We start from the raw sequence: 19832 nt of genomic DNA on the forward strand, positions 1-19832 counted from the left end.
TTTTGAAATATCTTTCTATAGACAAATGCATCCATCATGTGAGTACGTGATTAACTAGTCCACGCGTAGGTAAAAGGAAATTCAATTTAATTATGGCCTGAGAAAGTTTGATAAATGCTACTGTTTTAATTATTGAATGTGGAACAGCGCAATTAGTAGAACATATGCCAATTTCACAACTTCAGCTCAAACTCTCTGATAATTGCGAATTAAATTTTAATTTCAGTTGAAAAGAAGACACAAATTCATCAGTAAAGTTTCAATAAATTGGTCCTTATAATATTGTGGTTTGACCTTGGGCGGCTTTTGAAAACTTAAAGCAACGAATGGTGTATTAACAGAAACCAATTTTTAAAATTGTTTGTTCAATTTTATTCATACAACTATAATACTGAAGTTGTACAATAAATAAATAGGTGAAATTGAAATAATGCTGTTATTCACTGCATATAGAGTGGATGGTATGCTTGGCTGCCTTATACGTGTTAAACATCAGCATTGCCACAGTCATTGGTCCAACTCCTCCGGGTACCGGAGTTATATACCCGGCTATTTTACTTACACCTGAAAATTTACTTATTTTAATTTAATGTACTAAAGATCTAAAATTACGAATATTTTACCTTCAAAGTCCACATCTCCAACTAGTTTCGTTTTGCCGTTCTCTGTGGTTATTCTAGTAATTCCTACATCAATAATACATGCGCCAGGCTTAACCATTTCTGGTTTAATCAAATTTACTACTCCTGCAAAAAAATGTCGTTAGCAGCGTTAGCTAATATTTTCCCGTGAATTCTCTATAACCTGTAGCACTTATTATAATATCGGCTCGTTTGGCGAAAAATGCTAGTTCTTCAGGTGGAGTGTGACGATGGCATATTGTTACCGTAGCTTCGCAGCCGGGTAATTCATTATTAGCATCGGAATGTAGAAGAATGGCGATTGGAAGTCCTACGTTTTTAGAACGACCACAGACCACCACATTTTTTCCAAAGGTGTCAATTTTATACCTATAAAACGAAAATATTGAAATAATGTTACTTAATAGTACAAAAATTTAACTACCGTTTTATTAGTTCATAAACAGCCAAAGCAGTCGCAGGAACAAACGTATCGGTATTCAGCGTTAATCTACCAATATTTGTTGTATGAAATCCATCAACATCTTTCAAAGGATCAACAGCATTGCATACATTTCGCTCACAAATATGCGCGGGTACTGGCAACTGCACTAGAATACCATCAACAGACGAATCATGGTTGAGTTTATGTATTTTGTCGATGACTTCTGATTCGGTTGTAGTATTCGGTAACCGTATTGTTTGTGAATTGATTCCTAGAAATAGAAAAAGCATTAAAAGAATAGTAGAATTAAAGCGCTTTAAAAAAATACGCAATCGTCTCCATGCCCTGTGTGTCTTAAATGTGAGTTGAAAAGATGTTAAATATGTTTTTTTAACAATTAGATTTTATACCGAAAATAAGTATATTTTCCAATGTGAAAAGGGTAACCGAGCATAAAACAAATAAACTTATAAAAAAAATTCCTAACGCTTTGAATTCAGTGTAGGACTTGAGTTGGTAAAAAGTTACAATGTGAATGATTTGATATTTAAGTTCATTTAAGGTACGCTATTAAATATAAAAATTAACATGGGTCGGAGAATGGGAGTTAACAAAATTATGAAAACTTTTTATTTCGTAATGATTGAATTTTTTAAAGCTGGCAATAAGCCGATCTGTGTAGAGTTTGCGCTTAGATTGACTAAGAACTCAGGCATTGCAAATCCATAAAAATAAGAATGTTATTATATTCTCCTTAATTATGATATTCCTATCTTTCCTAGGTTTCAGTCAAGCTGTGAAGTAAAAAATGTAGAAACATCGTTTATTTCATTACGTTTCGGCGAGACAACAGCGCCATCATCAGATTTAAAATTTTACACAAACTCATGATTGGTAAAAATTATCGTCCTTTTAGGTCTTGTTGAAATTTTTCGATTATTCACTCAACTAATAAACAAACAATTTTATAGAAAAATAAATCAACGTTTTTTGGAAATAAAGTTGTTTCACATACAAGTTTAATTGTATGTGAAATGTTTTTTAAATTAAATTAATAAAGTCCGAAAATTCCAAATGAGAAGAATCGTCAATCAAAATGCAACTTTCTAAAGGATTAAACAGCAATTAATAGTTACATAAAAAAAATGTTTCAATTTAATAATTTTTTATGTTGGGATTTTCCGAGACATAAACATACACTTCCCGAAACACTAGAGTTGTCCTTATTTTGACGTGATAATTTAGATCTAAAGTTGGCAATTCTAAATAGCACGGTTTTGAAACATTCGAAATAACTCTTTATAATACTGTTTATCAATCTGTAATAAAAGACGTGAGGAAATTCTGTCTTTTGAACTTGTCTTCACTGTCTTTTGAACTAAAATTTTTGAAGCGAAATACCCAACAAACAGTTTGTGAAAAAAGACATTGGTATTGAGAAGACTACTGGAAGTCCTACCAAATAAAGTCAAGCCTGCTGAAAATCCTTCAGAAATTGGATTGGATATGCAAGGGTAATAAAAGAGTAGAAAAGACAAGGAAACAACCGCTTTTACCAGCTCTGGGCGGTGCATGAGAAAGCAGTTTCCAATCGTCATCGACAGCAAAAAACCACATTGAATTGTAATGAAAAATTGCCACTGGTCAAGAAAAATAAATTGTTGCTAAAGCCAATTATGACCAAAAAATAGAGGCAGATAAACCTAACTAAAGTTGCAAATATTGATTTAATGAAGTTTTTTTTGTGTCCCAAAAAAGTTACTGCTTTCGGCAAAACGGCCAAAATGTACTTCTGAACGCAGTAAATATTTCTTATTCCAAAAATTATTTGTCCGCTTAAGCCGCCAAAAATCCCTTTCATTTCATTGATTTTAATGTCCGAGGTTATTTGTTTTTGACTCAAAACCAAGTTAATAATAAGAGCATCCTTTACGGCCTAGAAAGATAAAGATAGATACATTCATCCAGCCAGCAGTAAAAAACGTACCATTTCCATGAACATTTATACACACATTTGTACATCATGGGTACATTTATAGTATCATGCGCCAAAAATGTATGTTTAATAAATTATTAATTATAATATTAAATTATCACTAGTTTTCATACTTACTCACCAACTTCTTTTGCCGCTATCATTTTGTTTGCTACATATTTTTCACTTGCTGGGTCCTCTCCGACTAATATAGCGATTAGACATGGATTGCGATGGCCCTGCTTAACCCATTCCTCCACTTGCGCTTTAACTTCTGTTCGAATTTCCTGAGCAATTTTCTTTCCATCAATAAGTTTAGCTGCTTTCCTGTAAAGAATAAAAAATATCATTAGAACATGATGCAAAAGAAAATTTATTTTTAATTTGGCTATAGAAATTAGGTACTGGAGTAAGGGCAAACCTACATGAAACGATAGTTTCTTTGCCATTGCAGTACTTCCGGCATTCTGAACAAATCTATCCAATTTTACAGTAATGCAATTTAAGTGATTATGACAAGCCGAAGTGATGTGATTCTTGCTTTTATACTGCAGACACTGATAATAAGAAATGGAGTAATCAATTGGGTATTAAAAACATTGGCCAATCGTAATAAATTTGCATCAGAACTCTTATCTTTGTAAATTACCACATTATTATTGTTGTTTGTCTCTTGGTCATTCTTTGTCTCCCACTTACACAATTATAAATAAAATAATTACGGCTTGATGAGGCATATAAGTGTATTGAGGAATATTTTAAGCACATAAAGATGAAATCAGCAATTACTCAGTCACTAAGTAGTTGCATCTAACTAGATAAAGTTAATGAATAAGATGAAGAAACTGGCTCCAAGAGCTGGCGGCTTCATCTCTACCCCTAGCACATAATTGCTAGCAAGCGCATAAATGTCCAGAAAAATTCATATTAAATTCTTACTAGTTATTTTAAATAAATAATTAAAAATATTTTAATAGAATTTATCCGCTATGATGTAACCGAACTGGTAAAATCTGGATTAAATGGAATTTGATTTCATATGTTTGCCTTTTTTGTGATTAATGACCGTGTGATTAATATGTATAGATGACCTTCTGATTGGAACTTACTTGCAATCGCTAAGGCAAGATCGAACATGCATGGGCCTATTTAATTTACATGAAAATCGTTTCAGCGTTACATTTGCTATTCTTGGGATCACAATCATATTAAGTTCCTGTTAAATATCAATATCAATTTCATCCTTTGCAGGCCTTCTAGGTAATACCAAATTCTAGAAATATTTCAGGTTATGAACTTATAGTGAAAGAAATATTAATTATTTTTTATATATTCGTGTTATGGATAATTATGGAAACAGCAACATTAATTGCAGCACATAAACTATTTCACAAGGTTCAAATAATATAGCGATAAATCTCTGCTGAAGCCAAGTTAAGGGCAAAGGAAGTTTTCACTGGGGAATTAAAATGTAGGTAATTATTTTATGGATTTTCCTATGGAATTACAAACGAAAATATACATTTTCTGCATTAAAAAATAAACAAAAATGTCATGATAAAGTCATTATAAAAATATAGCCACCAGCTGATTTAGGCGAGAATAGGTCGAGAGTAATGAAAGAACTTACTGATCAGTAGCCATTCTTGCAGGGAATTTGGTGGAAAGTAGAAATTTTACTATTAACTATTTAAGGTACATTCATGTTGTTTTTTATTGCAATGTTGCCTTAGCAGGTAGTAGGTACCCATTAATTTTCTCGGAGTCTTTCTTTAATTGAATATATGGTTAATACATCTCATATGAATTTCTAGATTCTAAATTTCTTATCAAATGCAGGCATAAAATCTGCTAATTGACTAAAGTTGAAGCATACTAGACTTTTGAAGAAATAAATGATATTGTGGAATAGATAATTATTCCTAGAATATTCAATGTTTTGCCACACACGACAACAAGGGGAAACCAGTTCGTTACTGGTGCCAAGAGTGGTACTCAACAGTACCGCAGGTATGAATCGATCTGTACGATTTTCATGTAATAGACATCGACATCGGAAAAATCTTTTCGTATTACTAATTCCCTTTACGAAACTTTCCCATAAAATCCACCCTAAAATCTGCTATTCCTAATTATTTATAAAACTTATGCGGCCGAAGTTTGAACAATATATCATAGTACCTAGTCAAAATACAGCGTTTTGTGGTTCCCAAAAAAAATCTGCAAAGAGATGCCTTTGTGGGTTTTTGAAAATACTTTTATTTGCCACTAAAGAGCGCCAGATAATTTCTGTTATTACTTGAACACATTTTTCTTAACTCTAATCTTTAGTTTAAAAAATTTTAAAAAAGACAGGCCGGTTTGTCCTCAAACATCAAAAATATACTTATATGACAATGTTTTTGTTGCAGAAAGTTGCAGTAGGTATTAATCATTTTAGATAATATCGCCTGAAAATACCAGAATCCAAAAATGTTCAGTTTCTGATCTGGATGACCTTTTAAAGAACTGGTGGTTTAAAACTAAAGGTTTTATGAATCAATCGGGTTTAATTTACAAAAAACATTGTTTGATTTAATAACAGTGTTTAATAAACTAAAAATTTAGGTGGAAACTTCATAACTTCTATCGTACCAAAACTGTTTAGTCCCAGAGACAAGAAATAAAAATTATCCCTTGTCTCTGTTTAGACTCAGTACCAACAGATTGAAAAATATCTTCAAAACATGTATTCCAAGAAAAAAGTATATGATTGTTTGTTAAAAAATACCTGGACCTCTCGTTGACTTGTTTAGGCTAATCGAAATAGAATGGCAAAATAAAAAAGTTTTATTCCAGATCACGGAATTAAATTCTGTGGTGCGTATGGTTTTTAAAACTTTGTTTTCATTTAATTTAAATTAAATAATTAAATAAAGTAAATTTAATAATAATTAATTTACATAAATGTAGAGAAACGTGAAACAACTGTGAATGTTTAAATTTACATACATATGTATACATATTATATATAATATGATCTGTTAATCTCGAGATTAACAGATAATACATATAATTATTCCTAGGGACTAACATATTCGTAATAAGATTACTACATATGGGAAAACCCTTGAAAAAATAAAAACAATTTCAAAGTAAGAAGATTTCTCTTACAAAAATAGCAGCCTGATGAATAAATTTACCACTATTTTAATTTTCAAAAAATTTTAGAGTAATTTAAAAATTATTGGCTTATGTGACGTCACTGAAAGCAATGAATGCCTTTGTTTGTTCCAACAGAGACATCTCTACTATATCTAGTAACTGGCATACACCAATGTTGACTGTTGGCAGTTTTGATGACAGATCATTCTAAAATATGACTTAAAACGGGTGAAATACCAAATAACCATATCGAAGTGGTTCTGCATTGCTTTTAAAGTCTTTTTGGCAGTTATTTAAGAAAATATAGCAATTATAATGTCAGCTCACAATAACGACGCTTCGAATGACCCAGACAATTTGTGTGTGGTTTGCTTTAAGAATGTGGAAATCTATTCTATTGGGTGCTGTGACCATGCAGTCTGTTTTGAATGTTCCACCAGAATGAGAATTCTGTGCAAACAAAATGAATGTCCCATATGTCGAAGGGAACTTCCCAAGGTATGAAAACAGTGTTTGTTATTGTAGGCACAGCATGGGCCGATAGGTGTTCGTGGAAGTCTGATAGCTGTCTAAATATAGCCATAACCCAACTTTCCTTCACTTTCATTTGATTTATATAATATATTTTTTGTAAACAAACCAATATCTGCAGGGAACTAGTGTGTTATTTCGGTTTTATATGTAATAATTTCTACCTTTTATGGTAACTTACATTCACATAAAATGACATAGGAGGTGAAGTAATGGAACTGCTACTGGTTCAAGCCTAGAATTATTCCGATTCCTTTAAACTGTTTCATATGCTCACTTCGAACATACCAAGTAATTGATTTGTCTCCGGGACAAACGAACAATTAATGTGGAATTGTTGCCAACAATTAAAAACATGGATTTTACCGTTTGTACAATTGCCAACATTTAGGTCTTGGTCCAGATGCTTCTGTTGGAAGACATTATTTCAAAAAAGGCACTGCTGATTCAATTGAAGTCTCATACTTCCTAGGTTAATTTTACTATGAGGCAGTTTCTGATCCCATTCCCTCCGTTTTGACGTCTTCGTCTTCAGACTATTACATTTTTTTAAATGTAAACCCTTGTATTTTTTTCCCAATTTCACTACTAGAAACGACTACTTATAAATTAGTGTATCAATTTTAAGTTAGAACGTAAATTACGATATACAAGGTCTTTCGATGAAAATGGTGTATTGTACGTCGTACGAGAAGCTAGAAAATACTATCCACAATTAATTTTTGCTTTGCAATCTCTTAACAAGCTTCCACAATCTTAACAGTTTATTAACGTAAACTATTTTGTGTATTTAATAATAACAAAGATATAAATGGTAGAAAGGATATAAATGGGAAATGGAATACATACTAATTTTATTAAGTTTAAATAAAGTACCCAAATGAAAAAAGATGCATTTACAAATTTAATCGCAGCAAAATAGTCTTATAATACATAATAACTTACAATATGTATCTTTTCAAATTATACCAACTAACAAAAGTAGTAGTAGTAGGTACACATTTGAAACGTCCAGTTCCCGAGGTAATAATTTATTTTGAACTAAGAAAATCGTATTATTTTGATTCAGGGAACACGTGGCAGTAGTGCGTAAAGATTATTTAGAAACACTGTATATCATAGGTTTAATGTGCTAATATTGCCCATCGCTTTTTCTGCCAGATGTTCTATAAATAACGTTGCTTTGGAATATACGTTTCTCTGCATAATGAGATATTTTGTATAATTTAAATCATACCATGCGTTTATTCACTGCATTGGAATCAAGAGATTAATGGCGACAGAACGTCGATTATTTTACACTTTGTGTATCTCCAAACTCTTGATTTATCAAAACTTCGAGTGTGTTTTTTTTTTAATTTGCAAAATTTACTATTTCAGGGGTTTTTGTCTTGTTGCAAGCAGTTCTTGAAAGTAATAACTGAAGAACTCGCTTAGTTCTAGAGGGTGGCTCGAAATTCGGTTGTCTAATTTTAGATGCATGTTCTACGGCCAAGAATAAGACAAAATATTCTTTTAAACTTAGGTCGACCAACGCTTCGTTTATGAGATTTATAAGTACATTTTAAAGGCGCGTCCAAATTGTTCACCAGCAGCAGGAACGAACATGACAAAAGCACAAAACAGTGCGAGCACCACGAATTAAGTCACGTTCATGGTGTTTGCAGCGTAATTTTACTCATACATTATTTTGTTAACACCTTTTACTACTAAGATTACTATATTAATATTCGTGCTATTCGCACTGTTTTGTGCGTTTGTTCTGTTCGTGCTGCTTACGAGAAATGTGAACGAACCTTAATGTCATCAAAGGAGTGTGGCTGCATTACAAGCCTTTCTTAGATTTGTTTTGCTTCATAGCTAAAGCTAAATCCAGTGTAAACTTGCGGACGAAATACCTTTGAAGATGCAACCTACTCGTGCTTGCAAGACGCCAGGAAGAACTTTTTCTTCGATGGCAAAACTCGAAAAAACTCACCAGTTGCGTACTAATTTTGCTTCCAATGATATTTTTACATGAGTTTTGCTTGAATCCATATGCATTTGATCTGTGTTTATTTTTGTAGGTGCAATTTCTTGTTGTAGTGTTGTATGTTGTCTGGTTATAAGGCAACATAAATACATATAAACATACATAAATAAACTTTTTGCACGTGCGTTTGCATTATTATTCTACATGACACGAATATAATGCAAAAGCCAAGAATTTTTACAAATTGAATACAAAAGTCAAATTATTGAAAATAAAATTGATGGAAAACTGTAGAGAAAAAATTAAAAAAATATTTTTGGCGTCGTATATCGCGTAAAAAAGTATGCGAATCTATGTTTATATAATCTTGCATTATTTTTAGTTGTAGAATATGCAGTTAAAAAATTGCAACTTAATTTCGAATCATCTTGTATAATTGAAGGTACAAAATTGTCACCAATACTTATTCTCATATTCAATTAATCTATTTACCAATTTATTTTTATATTTAATACAACTAAATTGGTAAATATTGCACTTTGTAATCAGTTATTATTGTATGATTGTTATTACACTCCGGAAATAAACAACGAGTTTCAAACCGCTTGTCTCATAAACATAAACATCTTTAGAATTTAAAGATTTTCTCATAATTTAATTAGCAAAATACAGTCCCACGACGGGTTCTCGACAGATATTCGAATTCGAAGACCCCAAAAATGTTCAACTTTCCTTCAATTTTTTTCGAGGATAGGAATTCCTGCTAGAAAGTTCTCATATTTGAAGCTGTGGCTGAGATATGGAATGATTTTAAACCTGGAGGCCATAAAAATACGCATCGCAATCTTGCTTCTATCGGTTTGAAGGTTCAGACTTTGAATTAAAATCTAATCAGAGACGAGATATTTCGACACAGCTTTCGAAATGGTCATTACGATTTGTTGCTTATTTCCAAGGGTTTCCGTGATATCGAGTAGTTCCAAGTTTCCGAAACCATCCTTTTTTCACTTTTGCTTGCTTCTTTTTGATGGTTCGAACTTTCTGGCTACATCTAATTAGATGTCAAAGATCTTTAGAAGAGCTATCGAAAAAATCATTGGGACTGAACCGCTTCAGAGATTTGATGGTTTTTAACTTTCAAATATCCGAAAAGTGGTACTAGAATTTTTTCATGCAAAAAATAGTTCAGGATATGGATTTTCAAGGATGTTCTTACGTTTTACAGTTTTGATCACCCAAAGATTTATAGGGCCTACTAAAGAAACAAAATTCTATAATTTTTTGTTCCATAAACTTCACTTCGTTCACGTTCCACTTTGCGCTCTATTTGTTATCAATCTGAATATTTTTGACGTTCCATAAGGGGCGAAGCACTTTATGTATTCAACATTTTTTGCCCAAATATCCCACATAATTAGTTTAGGTTTTTGCTGAAGCCACGGACCAGAAATTTTCGAATATTCAAAGTTTCGGTTCTTTTAAAAAGCAAATCCCTACTATTTGAAAGACTTGCGAAAAGTGGCCGTTGCGATAAAATCCAAGAGAATTTCAAAATAATTATGTAATTCGATTCAATTTATCTCACGTTCAAAGATAAAAATCTTTTTTGCTACATTTTAATAATCTAATATTTAGCTATTGCATAACAACACTGTAACACTTTGCGTCTGCACATGTAGTTTTGAGAATAATTTCCGTAGCAATTTGTATACATTTTTATTAAAGGAGTATTTATAATGTATAATAAATGTTACAACCATTCCTTGTAAAAGTAACTTGCTTATTGTTTAAAATTAAATACTTCTCTCGATATTGCTGTTTTATTATTAGGATAAGTGTATTATTTTTTAATAAAATGTAAAATTGAGGTCATCAATTGCCAAACTTAACAATGAACTGTAATCTGTGCAACAATGATAAATTACAATTTGTCTCTATGCCATTATAGGCAAGGAACACGTAATTTCAGCCTGTAAAACTGAAAAATAGCAAATACTATACAACAAATTACGTTGTGATTTATTTCAGGTCATTTTTACGAGAAATGTGGAACCATTTTCCGTCATGCTTTCAAAGTTTGAAAGATCGAATCTACAAGATCGTAAATTTGGAATTATATTCTGCACGTCTAATATTCAAAAGGAATACACAAAACTTCTTAATCATCGTTGTTTTATTTGCGAAGCCAGAGAGCCTAACTGGCCTTTCAAAACCTTCCAACTGCTTAAAGAACATATGAGAAAGGAGCACGAACTATTCTTTTGCGACATTTGTAGTGAACATTTGAAAATATTCAGTTTTGAAAGAAAATGTTATAACAGACAAGAATTGGCCTACCATAGAAGAAAAGGAGATAAAAATAACACATCTCATCGGTAAACCGTTTTATTTTTACTGTAGTTGTTTTTGTATAATATACAATTGCATGGATTAAATTATCAAATAATTTAGAAAATAATAAATCTGAGATTATTTCCAGCGGCCATCCACTTTGTGAGTTTTGTGACTCGCGATTTATGGATAATGACGAATTATTCAGACACTTACGAAGAAACCATTTTTTCTGTGACTTTTGTGATGTGGATGGTAAACATCAATATTACAATTCAATGGAAGATCTGAAGAGGCATTTTAAGGATGAGCACTACTTATGTGAAGAAGGAGACTGTAAAACTATGCCACTCACTGCTGTATTTAGATCTGATATTGATTTAAAAGGTAGTTTATTTCGAAAAAAATGTGAATTTCTATCCAAGGGATCTTAGCAACCAATAGCTATATAACCACTTATTTTTTTCTCAGCTCACATCACGGTAGAACATGGTAGATACATGAGTAAATCTGCTTCTAGACAAGCCAGAACCTTAGAACTGGAGTTTACAATGGCTCCAAGGCCAAGAAGTGATAATATGCGAAGTAGAAGGCTCAATGAAAACAACAGGGACAGGTAAATATTCTAGTGCGTTTAGCCATAGGCCTGTTTTTATAGCTTTTTTTAATTATGACGATGTTGTGTCTTGTTCCTCAATTTTGCATTGAAAAATGTTTCCCTTATTTGTGACGTATCTTCAGATCAAACTATTAATGATGTACTTGATTGTATCTAATGAACCAATAGATCATGTTTTTGCTTCCGTATATAAATCATAACAATTAAGAAAGTATTTTATAACTGATTTAGTACCTATGTGTTCTTTTGAAGTGAAAGAAAAATAATTGTCTGTAAATTTATTTCCAGATTTGAAGATGACAATGCTTACAGTTTGGATCTAGGGGGGGCGACTAGTGGATCAAGCAGCCAAGCTCAACTATTTGTTAACCCATTAACTTCCGATCAGTTTCCCGCATTAGGAGGTTCATCTGATAATGCAAACAACATCACTGTTGTATCCAAAAACTTCACGAAATTTAGCAACTCTGCTCTAAATAGTAACGATTTTCCGTCATTGGGTACGGTTTCTAAAACTTGTTATTAAATTATTCCGGTTTCAAAACAAGTATCCGTTAGGTGGATCGTCTACGCGATCTGCGCCAGCACTCACAATAACTGCCAACTCAGCTGGATCTTCAGCTCCTGAAGTCACTATCACTAGAACTGTTGGAAGTAAGCAACCTGCACGAAAACCTAAACCAGCTTTTCCCGCATTGGGCAGTGCAAACAAACCACCGGGAAGTAGTACAGTTCGGTTAAGTGTAAAGTAAGTGCTACAAACACGTTCTACATAATGTTCTTCGGCGCTACAAATTAAATCGATTGTTTCAGTAGTGGCAATCAACAGCAAATACCAAAAGTGTCGATTCAAGTTAATCAAAAGTCGAATGGTGCTATAACAACTCACATCACAAGTGCTCCGTCTACTTCTCAAAGGACAGAAGTATTTCCTGCTTTAGGTAAAAGTAGTCAACCCAGCCTTCACCCTCAATGGGTTCAACCTAAGCCCAAAAAACAGGAGCAACCTAAAGCGGAGAAAGTATCACCGTGTCCTGTATTGGAAACGGCCGATTTTAATTCTTTCCCCAGTTTGTCGAAGGGCAAAAGTGATAAGCCTAAGAAAACCTCAAGTGTTACCGTTCCTGTAGATAGTTGGGTGAACCTAAACAGCATAAAGGCCACCTCGAAAAATCCTAAGAAATTAGATTCGAACAATAATAAAGGAGACACCAGTACTGAAAAAGCAGGCCAGAATAGTAAGAAAGGTAAGCTTTTACGCGTAAGCGTAAATATGTATTCTAATGTGGTTTTCGGAATATATGCAGATTTATTAGCGCTTCCCATTTATTTAGTAGGCATTAGAACTTTCGATATTTTTGGGAATTGTTGGGTAATTAAAAGAATAGTAGACATTTTTGGTATAAATTTAAAAAACCTCCACAACTTCCACAAGGAATGTAAACTCTGTTCATGTTTGACAATGTTATACATGATTCTACATGCTACAATAATGGTAGAAAGTCATGTAACGAAAATTTGAAATATGAATATTTTTCGAGTTATTTTATTCGAGTTCTACCATTAATTTAGCATGTAGAATCTCCCTTAAAAATTTGCATTTTAAATTTTGAAGAGTACAATTTGAAAACTAACCTTAATTGTATGGTTCAATTATATGACAACAAATATATGCCTGATTGTTGTCATAACTTTTATTCAGAAAAAAAAGTTTAAGCATGTTTAGCAATGTTTTATGTGTAACATTTAGCTCAACTAACAGTTTGTCACATGATAAAAAATAAATAAATATGTTGTAATATAATAATAAATAAATATGAAAGTGTATATTCAAGACATAAATATAACGAGAACTCAAATTTCATTTGAAAAAAGTTTTCCACTTTCTGAAACAACCGTAATTTTGATGTACTTTTTAAGATGTAGCTCTCAGTAAGTAAAAAGTCTCCTATGAATAATTTTCTTTCGGGAAAGTAGATAATAAGGAAAATGAGTTTCACTGATAATAAAAGGGACATAACGGGCACATAGTTTGACATTATGTATATGAATAATATTTTCGTTTTATATTTTCAGCCGGAGAAAGTCACAATGGCGGCAGCAGCAGCTATGCTAAAAAAAATGAAACTAGCAAGAAAAACAATGCAAAAGCTCAATCGAATACTAATAATATGCAAAGTAAACCGGTTTTATCAAACGCAGGGCCAGCCCAAAATGCTAACACAAAAAGTCAACAATCCGAAACACTTTCTCGAACTGTTTCTAATTTGCAGGCTAAACTGGATGCGCTTAAATTCGTGGAAGTAGGAAAGCCCGAAGGAAAGTCAAAAAAGAAAAAGAACAAAAGCAACGGAGATACAAATGGCAATATTTCCGAGACTGTTAGTGAGTTTAATAGTCAACAATTAAAAGAAAATAAGAAGAATATAGAAATCGACACGCCAGATATGAATGATAACCAAAGTTCTTTGAATGACGAGGGAGTAGCGAAAATGCGCTCTGAACTGAAAATCGGCACTTTAAGTAAGTCGGGCCGAAATGATGAGTTTCCTGTGTTGGGAAGTACTAAACCCCCACCAGGTTTTTCGAGCAAGTCTGTCTTATCACAGAACACAGTTAAACCACCGCCCGGATTCGTTCACTCAAACTTTCCACCCTTAAGTCAGTCAAATGATTTAACTTTTACAAATTCCAGTGGTCAAAGCTATGCAATAAGCCCAACACAAAGTCAGTTCACCTATAAGCAACCTCGCAACTTCATGAATCGCAATCAAAACTTGATAAAACGTATTATGGAAGTTTTGAACGACAATGATTTGATGCGGGATTTTAAGACACTTTCAGATAGTTTCCGTCACGGTACAACTGATGCCAGAAAGTATTATGAGCGTTGTCAAATAATTTTGGGAAACAAGTTTGATGAGATATTTTCTGAATTGTTAATTTTATTACCAGATATTGAGAAGCAACAAGACCTTTATAATCAAATGAGTGGTAAGACTAAAGACAGCGTTGTAGTTTGCGAGAATTGCAAACAAATTATATTCAAACGAGAGCTCAGCGAACACTATGATTATCATAAACTTGAAAATCACTTTCCGGCTTTAGGTATGGCTCAACAAATTCCATCTGCTTGGAAGAAATAAATGACCTGACTGACAGTTTTTTAGTTATTTACGTTGGTTTCATTGATAAGGTAACTTTTATTACATCAATGTTTATTGGTTCAACGATAACCAAACGAAATAACTAGCCTGAAAACTTTCAAATGAACGAAAATGGCTTATCTATAGCAGAGAAATCCTATAATATTTTGGCTGTGGTTATATAAGAATGCCATTTCTTTATTTTTGTTATCAGGTGTAGTATTTATTTTTTTGGACTTAATATTTTATTCATTTTGTTTTATTTTTATTTTGTTATTCACTTTCTGATTTGGAATTTTAATTCTCTGTGTAGTAAACAAAAGTCTGAGTTTGAAGCTAAATTTCGCTTTCGAGTCATTTTCAAATATCATGCCTTTTGTTGTTCTTTCACTAACATGTTTAATTTTACAGTTCTTATTAGTTTTTTACAGTTCTTATTGCAATACCTAGCAGTTCTTCAATCACAGAAATTTCGATTTTACATTTGAATCGGTTTATACCAAATACTCCATCCTATTTTCTAGTAAGTAATTTTCTTTCGATATGTTCGGTATATTTCTGTTTTGCGTTTTTTTCAATCGAACACAGTTCTTGTGTCAATTCTTGATTATTTTTGTGTCTAATCTCAGGAAGCTAGAGAGTACTAAAAGTGAGCTAATTGTAATTGTTTCTTGGTTTGCCGGTATTTGACCTGTATGTTTTTAGTCTGCTTTATTTTCACAATGTTCGTTTCATCAGGACATTTCTTATAAAGCCTAAGTGGAATCCGAGATCAGCAGACAGTATGTTTTAATAATACACTTAACAACTGACCATTAAAGTTAAAGCTACTAAATGTTCTACTATACGCGATAGTTCAAAATTAATTACAAATATGCTTAGTTATGTTTGCTTAGCTTAAAACAATTCTGATTATAAATTTTCTATTGTTGTATAAAAAATGTCGCAAATTGCTCAATAAATTGAGAGTTGAGAGATTGAATTGTAGAACATCAAATGAAAAGGGATGTAAAGCGTATGAACATTTTTTTAAAAGACTTGGATGCCGCTTTGTTTTATTGCTTACCAAAATACCCTCTTAAAATCCTTGCATGGAATTTTGAAGTACCATGTATGTGGCCGAAAGCTCATATTTTATTGCTACATATATTTTCGAAAAGAGCGGTAGTGTATTTACATATATTTTAGAATCAGTATGTTTTGCAAACGTTGAATCTTTAGTTTTGAAATATAATTTTTAATATAAACGTTGAAAATATGATAATATAACAAACGATTAATTATCAGCGCAATATCAATTAATTTTCAATTTCACTCCAATAAAAATTTATTTAATGCCCATTTGATTAAGTGTAGTGCAACTCGTGAACCTTCATATTCACTGTAGTTTCCTCAAATGCAAATGATATTAAATAGGCTTGTTTTAGAGCGCTTATATTTTACTATGTAATGTTTCTAGTTTTATAGGTATTAAAATAACTTCGACCTAAGAATCGATCAATATGTTTAGTTTGTTAAGCGACAGAGCGTGGCAAAGTTTTAACGAATTAATCGGTTGCTATCATGGATACATCATCGGCTTTATTATTAAAAATCAGCTATGGATCGGTGATCTAAATGTGTGAATAGTATAGTATTTTTGCAGGAATTTACAGCAGGTCCTATAAAAACGGATTAGAAATAATGTAAATTTTGTAAATACCTAACTCGTTTTTATGTTTCATATTTTCTACAAACTGATAAGATATTTTGTAAAATGCCTAATTAAATATTTTTCAGTATATTTTGTGGTTTGTTTTTCCACCCACTCATGTACATATTACATGCGACTTAAAAAATACGCAACTTTAAGTTTTTATAATGAAGAACATTTTCATTGGACTGTGCCCTTGATGCGGTTAGGAAAGTCTATTTAAATCTGAATAAATTCAGGGCGTGGAAAATAGGTTTCAGAGATAGTGTGTTATTTCATTCCGGAAGTAGATTTGGAAAGTTTAACTAGTTTTGAAAATATGTCATTGTTAAATGTTTTTTTTTCAAAATACTTTTTTATTCAAAGAGGATCAAAACCACATTAAGAATGCAGTTTTTCTAAAATGCCTGGCATATTTCAGTTGTCGATAGATTTTGTTTACTCAGAAACATCATACAAAGCACAAACAGTTGCAAATAATAACAGCGGACAATTTTGTATTACAAAGTTTAAATTATGGTTGGCTACTTCTCTTCAATAATATAATGAATGTACAGGTTTACTGCATTTAAGGAAATAAATCATGAGATACAAAATATTCCATTTAAAATTACTAATTTCCGGTACACCTGGAGATGACAAAGTAAATCGGATTTTTGACTCAATTTTAAAGAAAAAATATGATCCTTTCCATTTTGAACTAACAAGCACCGAAACTAAAAAAACCTGCTTTATTTCATGTAAGTATGTGGCTGTAAACCTCTCAGTAAAATAGTTCAAATTCTACTATTTTGTTTGTGGTCTTTGAACCACCGTAATAATTATGCCTATTTTTTTAATACATACTATTTATTGGATTGAAACTCAAAAATATCCAACTATTGCATGCAATTTATTGCCACCCGATCAGCACCGAACGAGATAATCACGTAAAGAAGACGTCATAACGTACATCAGTTACCAATTTTGTCACGTCATATAGACGTGATTATCCACTGCAACATGCCTAAGCAAAACTACGTACCCAGATGTAACAATAGATACATTTCAAATATCACGTTTAATAATTTAATGAAAACATATTAGGTACAATGTAATAAAAACTATAATAAACGAATCTATTTTTGGAATTAAATAATTCATTATACTAAGTTTTTAGTATAATACCAGTGTTAGGGAATTTCATTCAGAATTTGTTTCCAACATAATAACGTTTACAAAATGTTCACAGTTGTAAAATATATTTTTGTAACATTTATTTCGTTATTCTACGAAAGTAGCTAAAATCTCGAATAATATTTGTATTGTAAACGCATATTGGGACACTCAAGGTATTGTCAAAGTCTGTTATAGCTTCTTGTTTAACAAAAACATGTCGTTAAAAGTGCTTACTAGAAATGAATTTTTGCAACGCTTTTGTATGTTAAATAAAAATATCCAAAACATATTTTACATTATATTCGGCCAAAGAAGAAAACAAAATATTTTGTAAAACAGATATGTCTATCTATTATAACTCCAAGCCGGCTTTCGTCCAAGCGAAAAATAAGCTGACGCCGCCACTGATGAATAGTCTACAGCTTATAAATGCGACAAACCTTTCAGCCGAAGCTTTAGACAATTTTTCTTCCACATAGATCTCCAGATACCTAGTTACTTCAGAATACTTTTTGCGTAGAGAAAACTGAAAACAAAACGTGTCTATTTCAATTCATCCCAATTTGGTCCCTATTTTAGAGCACGAAAAATTCGAAAAAAATTATCATTTTGCAGCTCCATGAATATTTAGTTCACCCCAGCATTTCATTAAAATTTTTCCTCACTTTACCGAGAGATAAAATTTAATGCTTCAAAATTGTATGAGATCTCCAGGTGTTCAAGTGTGACAAGAAAAGTTGTCTAGTTCGGATATCTGAATAAAATCACCTTTAACAATACTATCAAGGAATTTGCTGCTACAAAATCTAGCACTATGTCTAATTAGTTCCTGTGTTGGATCTGATTAAATGTTTTATTGTCAGTTTCATTGGTTGATTGTGTGGTTTGCGTTTGTGCATTTTTTTAAAAAATGATGCAATTGTAACTTTTTAATATCCGATATTTTATTGCACAATTATGTCTATACAGGGTGTCCTGTAAGCTCATGATCAAAAGGGTACTGCAATATTATTTGGATCAGAAGAAGACGATCTGACGTAACTTTTATTAACAAAAAACGTCTGACTCCTCTGCTATTCATGGTCAAAGTTCTTCATAAAATTGATCTTTTCTGAAATATCGGGAGAATGGTACGATGTATTTTGGTGAAACTCGCTGTAAATTTTTTCTTATGTAAGGCTAATATTTTGATGAAACAATCGAGTTCAGCCGTTCTGGACAAGTGCTGAATTCTTGAGTGTCGTGATACAAAAACTCCCAGAACTTTTTAGTTGGTGGATGATATAATTTTTTTTCCGTTGATGCACTAATCATTTAATCACAGTTTTGTGCTCTTTGTAAAATATTGTAGCATTTATAGTTTTCACCACTTGTCCAAAACGGCTGAACTCGATTGTTTCATCAAATTGTGAGTCTAACATAGGAACAAATTCACAGCGAGTTTCACCAAACTACATCGTACCATTCTCCCGATATTTACAAAAAAATCAATTTTTTGAATAACTGACCATCAATAGCATAGCTAAGTATGTATATTTCTTAGTAGGCCCCAAAAATTTTCGGGCGGGAACCATGGTTGTCGCATATCAAATATTAAGGCCCGGTTCCACCATCTCCGATTAAAATGTTAATCATTGATTAAAACTATTTAATCAACACTTTGCGTTCCACCATAATTTTAACCACGATTATGAACACTTAATCGCCTAAAATGGCTGGTTATTGACGATAATCACGATTAATGTAGTATTATAACCTCAAACAATTTCAAGTAAACACATGTTGGATTTGTTTTATGACGATATTTTATCACCGTCTGATGAGGATAATGACATTCAGGTTGTTAGAAGACCCCGAATATTTAATCAGCGAGTCAATTATTTTGAAATCATGGACACCTTCAGTTCTTTTACGTTATTTTGCTTATTGAAAAACGTTCGAAAAATGTTCGCATAAGATATGGCAAAAATGTAAAGGTATGTTGGTGTGTAAATTAAATACATTTGATTATTTTATTATTTCTTGTTCTATACTACAGGTAATGCCGCTATTGTGGACTTGAAGCATTGAAGATCTTAGGGATCCCCAGATCTCCACCAGTGAGAAAACCACACACGAAAAATTTTCGCATAAGAGACAAGTAAGGTTGTCTGAACCTAATTATTCTTCTATTAATGTAAAACTATTATCTGTATTTT

General features: G+C 32.1%; 2 protein-coding genes and 1 long non-coding RNA gene across 5 annotated transcripts; 2 read left to right on the plus strand and 1 right to left on the minus strand.

The window, feature by feature from the left end:
• Positions 1-348: 348 nt before the first annotated feature.
• LOC109538981 (bifunctional methylenetetrahydrofolate dehydrogenase/cyclohydrolase, mitochondrial) lies at positions 349-4759 on the minus strand. 3 transcript variants are annotated; one of them, XM_019906469.2, is made up of 6 exons: positions 4671-4759; positions 3183-3367; positions 1066-1336; positions 805-1010; positions 624-746; positions 349-564 (listed from the first exon to the last, which is right to left on the minus strand). In XM_019906469.2, the coding sequence occupies exons 1-6, from the start codon at positions 4682-4684 to the stop codon at positions 437-439; spliced, it is 927 nt and encodes a 308-aa protein (XP_019762028.1). In that variant the 5' UTR covers positions 4685-4759; the 3' UTR covers positions 349-436. The 3 variants fall into 3 exon arrangements, with proteins under 3 accessions (XP_019762028.1, XP_019762026.1, XP_019762027.1); XM_019906467.2 differs by lacking the exon at positions 4671-4759 and adding an exon at positions 4150-4498; XM_019906468.2 differs by lacking the exon at positions 4671-4759 and adding an exon at positions 3466-3587.
• On the plus strand, positions 4644-5102 carry LOC125503363. The gene is made up of 2 exons (XR_007280772.1): positions 4644-4735; positions 4855-5102. It is a non-coding gene; the product is annotated as an uncharacterized LOC125503363 (long non-coding RNA).
• A 1268-nt stretch (positions 5103-6370) lies between these two features.
• On the plus strand, positions 6371-15821 carry LOC109538980 (E3 ubiquitin-protein ligase ZNF598). Its single transcript, XM_019906466.2, has 8 exons — positions 6371-6682; positions 10716-11062; positions 11167-11405; positions 11490-11634; positions 11926-12137; positions 12196-12385; positions 12451-12884; positions 13714-15821. Exons 1-8 carry the CDS (start codon positions 6500-6502, stop codon positions 14781-14783), a joined length of 2820 nt encoding a protein of 939 aa, XP_019762025.2. The 5' UTR covers positions 6371-6499; the 3' UTR covers positions 14784-15821.
• The last annotated feature ends 4011 nt before the right edge of the window (positions 15822-19832 follow it).

Source organism: Dendroctonus ponderosae, unplaced genomic scaffold (genome assembly GCF_020466585.1).
Source record: "Dendroctonus ponderosae isolate FM_Combo_2020 unplaced genomic scaffold, Dpon_F_20191213v2 Dpon_F_20191213_2, whole genome shotgun sequence".
NCBI classification, from domain to species: Eukaryota; Metazoa; Arthropoda; class Insecta; order Coleoptera; family Curculionidae; genus Dendroctonus; species Dendroctonus ponderosae.

Excerpts from the sequence above, each read along its gene's own strand:
- LOC109538981 (XM_019906467.2), bottom strand. The coding sequence starts at position 4,247 with ATGATTGTGATCCCAAGAATAGCAAATGTAACGCTGAAACGATTTTCA. Across the intron at positions 1,337-3,182 it reads GATAGCGGCAAAAGAAGTTG|GAATCAATTCACAAACAATA; the intron begins GTGAGTAAGTAT and ends TTCTATTTCTAG. Across the intron at positions 565-623 it reads TGGAGATGTGGACTTTGAAG|GTGTAAGTAAAATAGCCGGG; the intron begins GTAAAATATTCG and ends GTAAATTTTCAG.
- LOC109538980 (XM_019906466.2), top strand. The coding sequence starts at position 6,500 with ATGTCAGCTCACAATAACGACGCTTCGAATGACCCAGACAATTTGTGT. Across the intron at positions 11,063-11,166 it reads AAAAATAACACATCTCATCG|CGGCCATCCACTTTGTGAGT; the intron begins GTAAACCGTTTT and ends GATTATTTCCAG. Across the intron at positions 12,885-13,713 it reads AGGCCAGAATAGTAAGAAAG|CCGGAGAAAGTCACAATGGC; the intron begins GTAAGCTTTTAC and ends TTATATTTTCAG.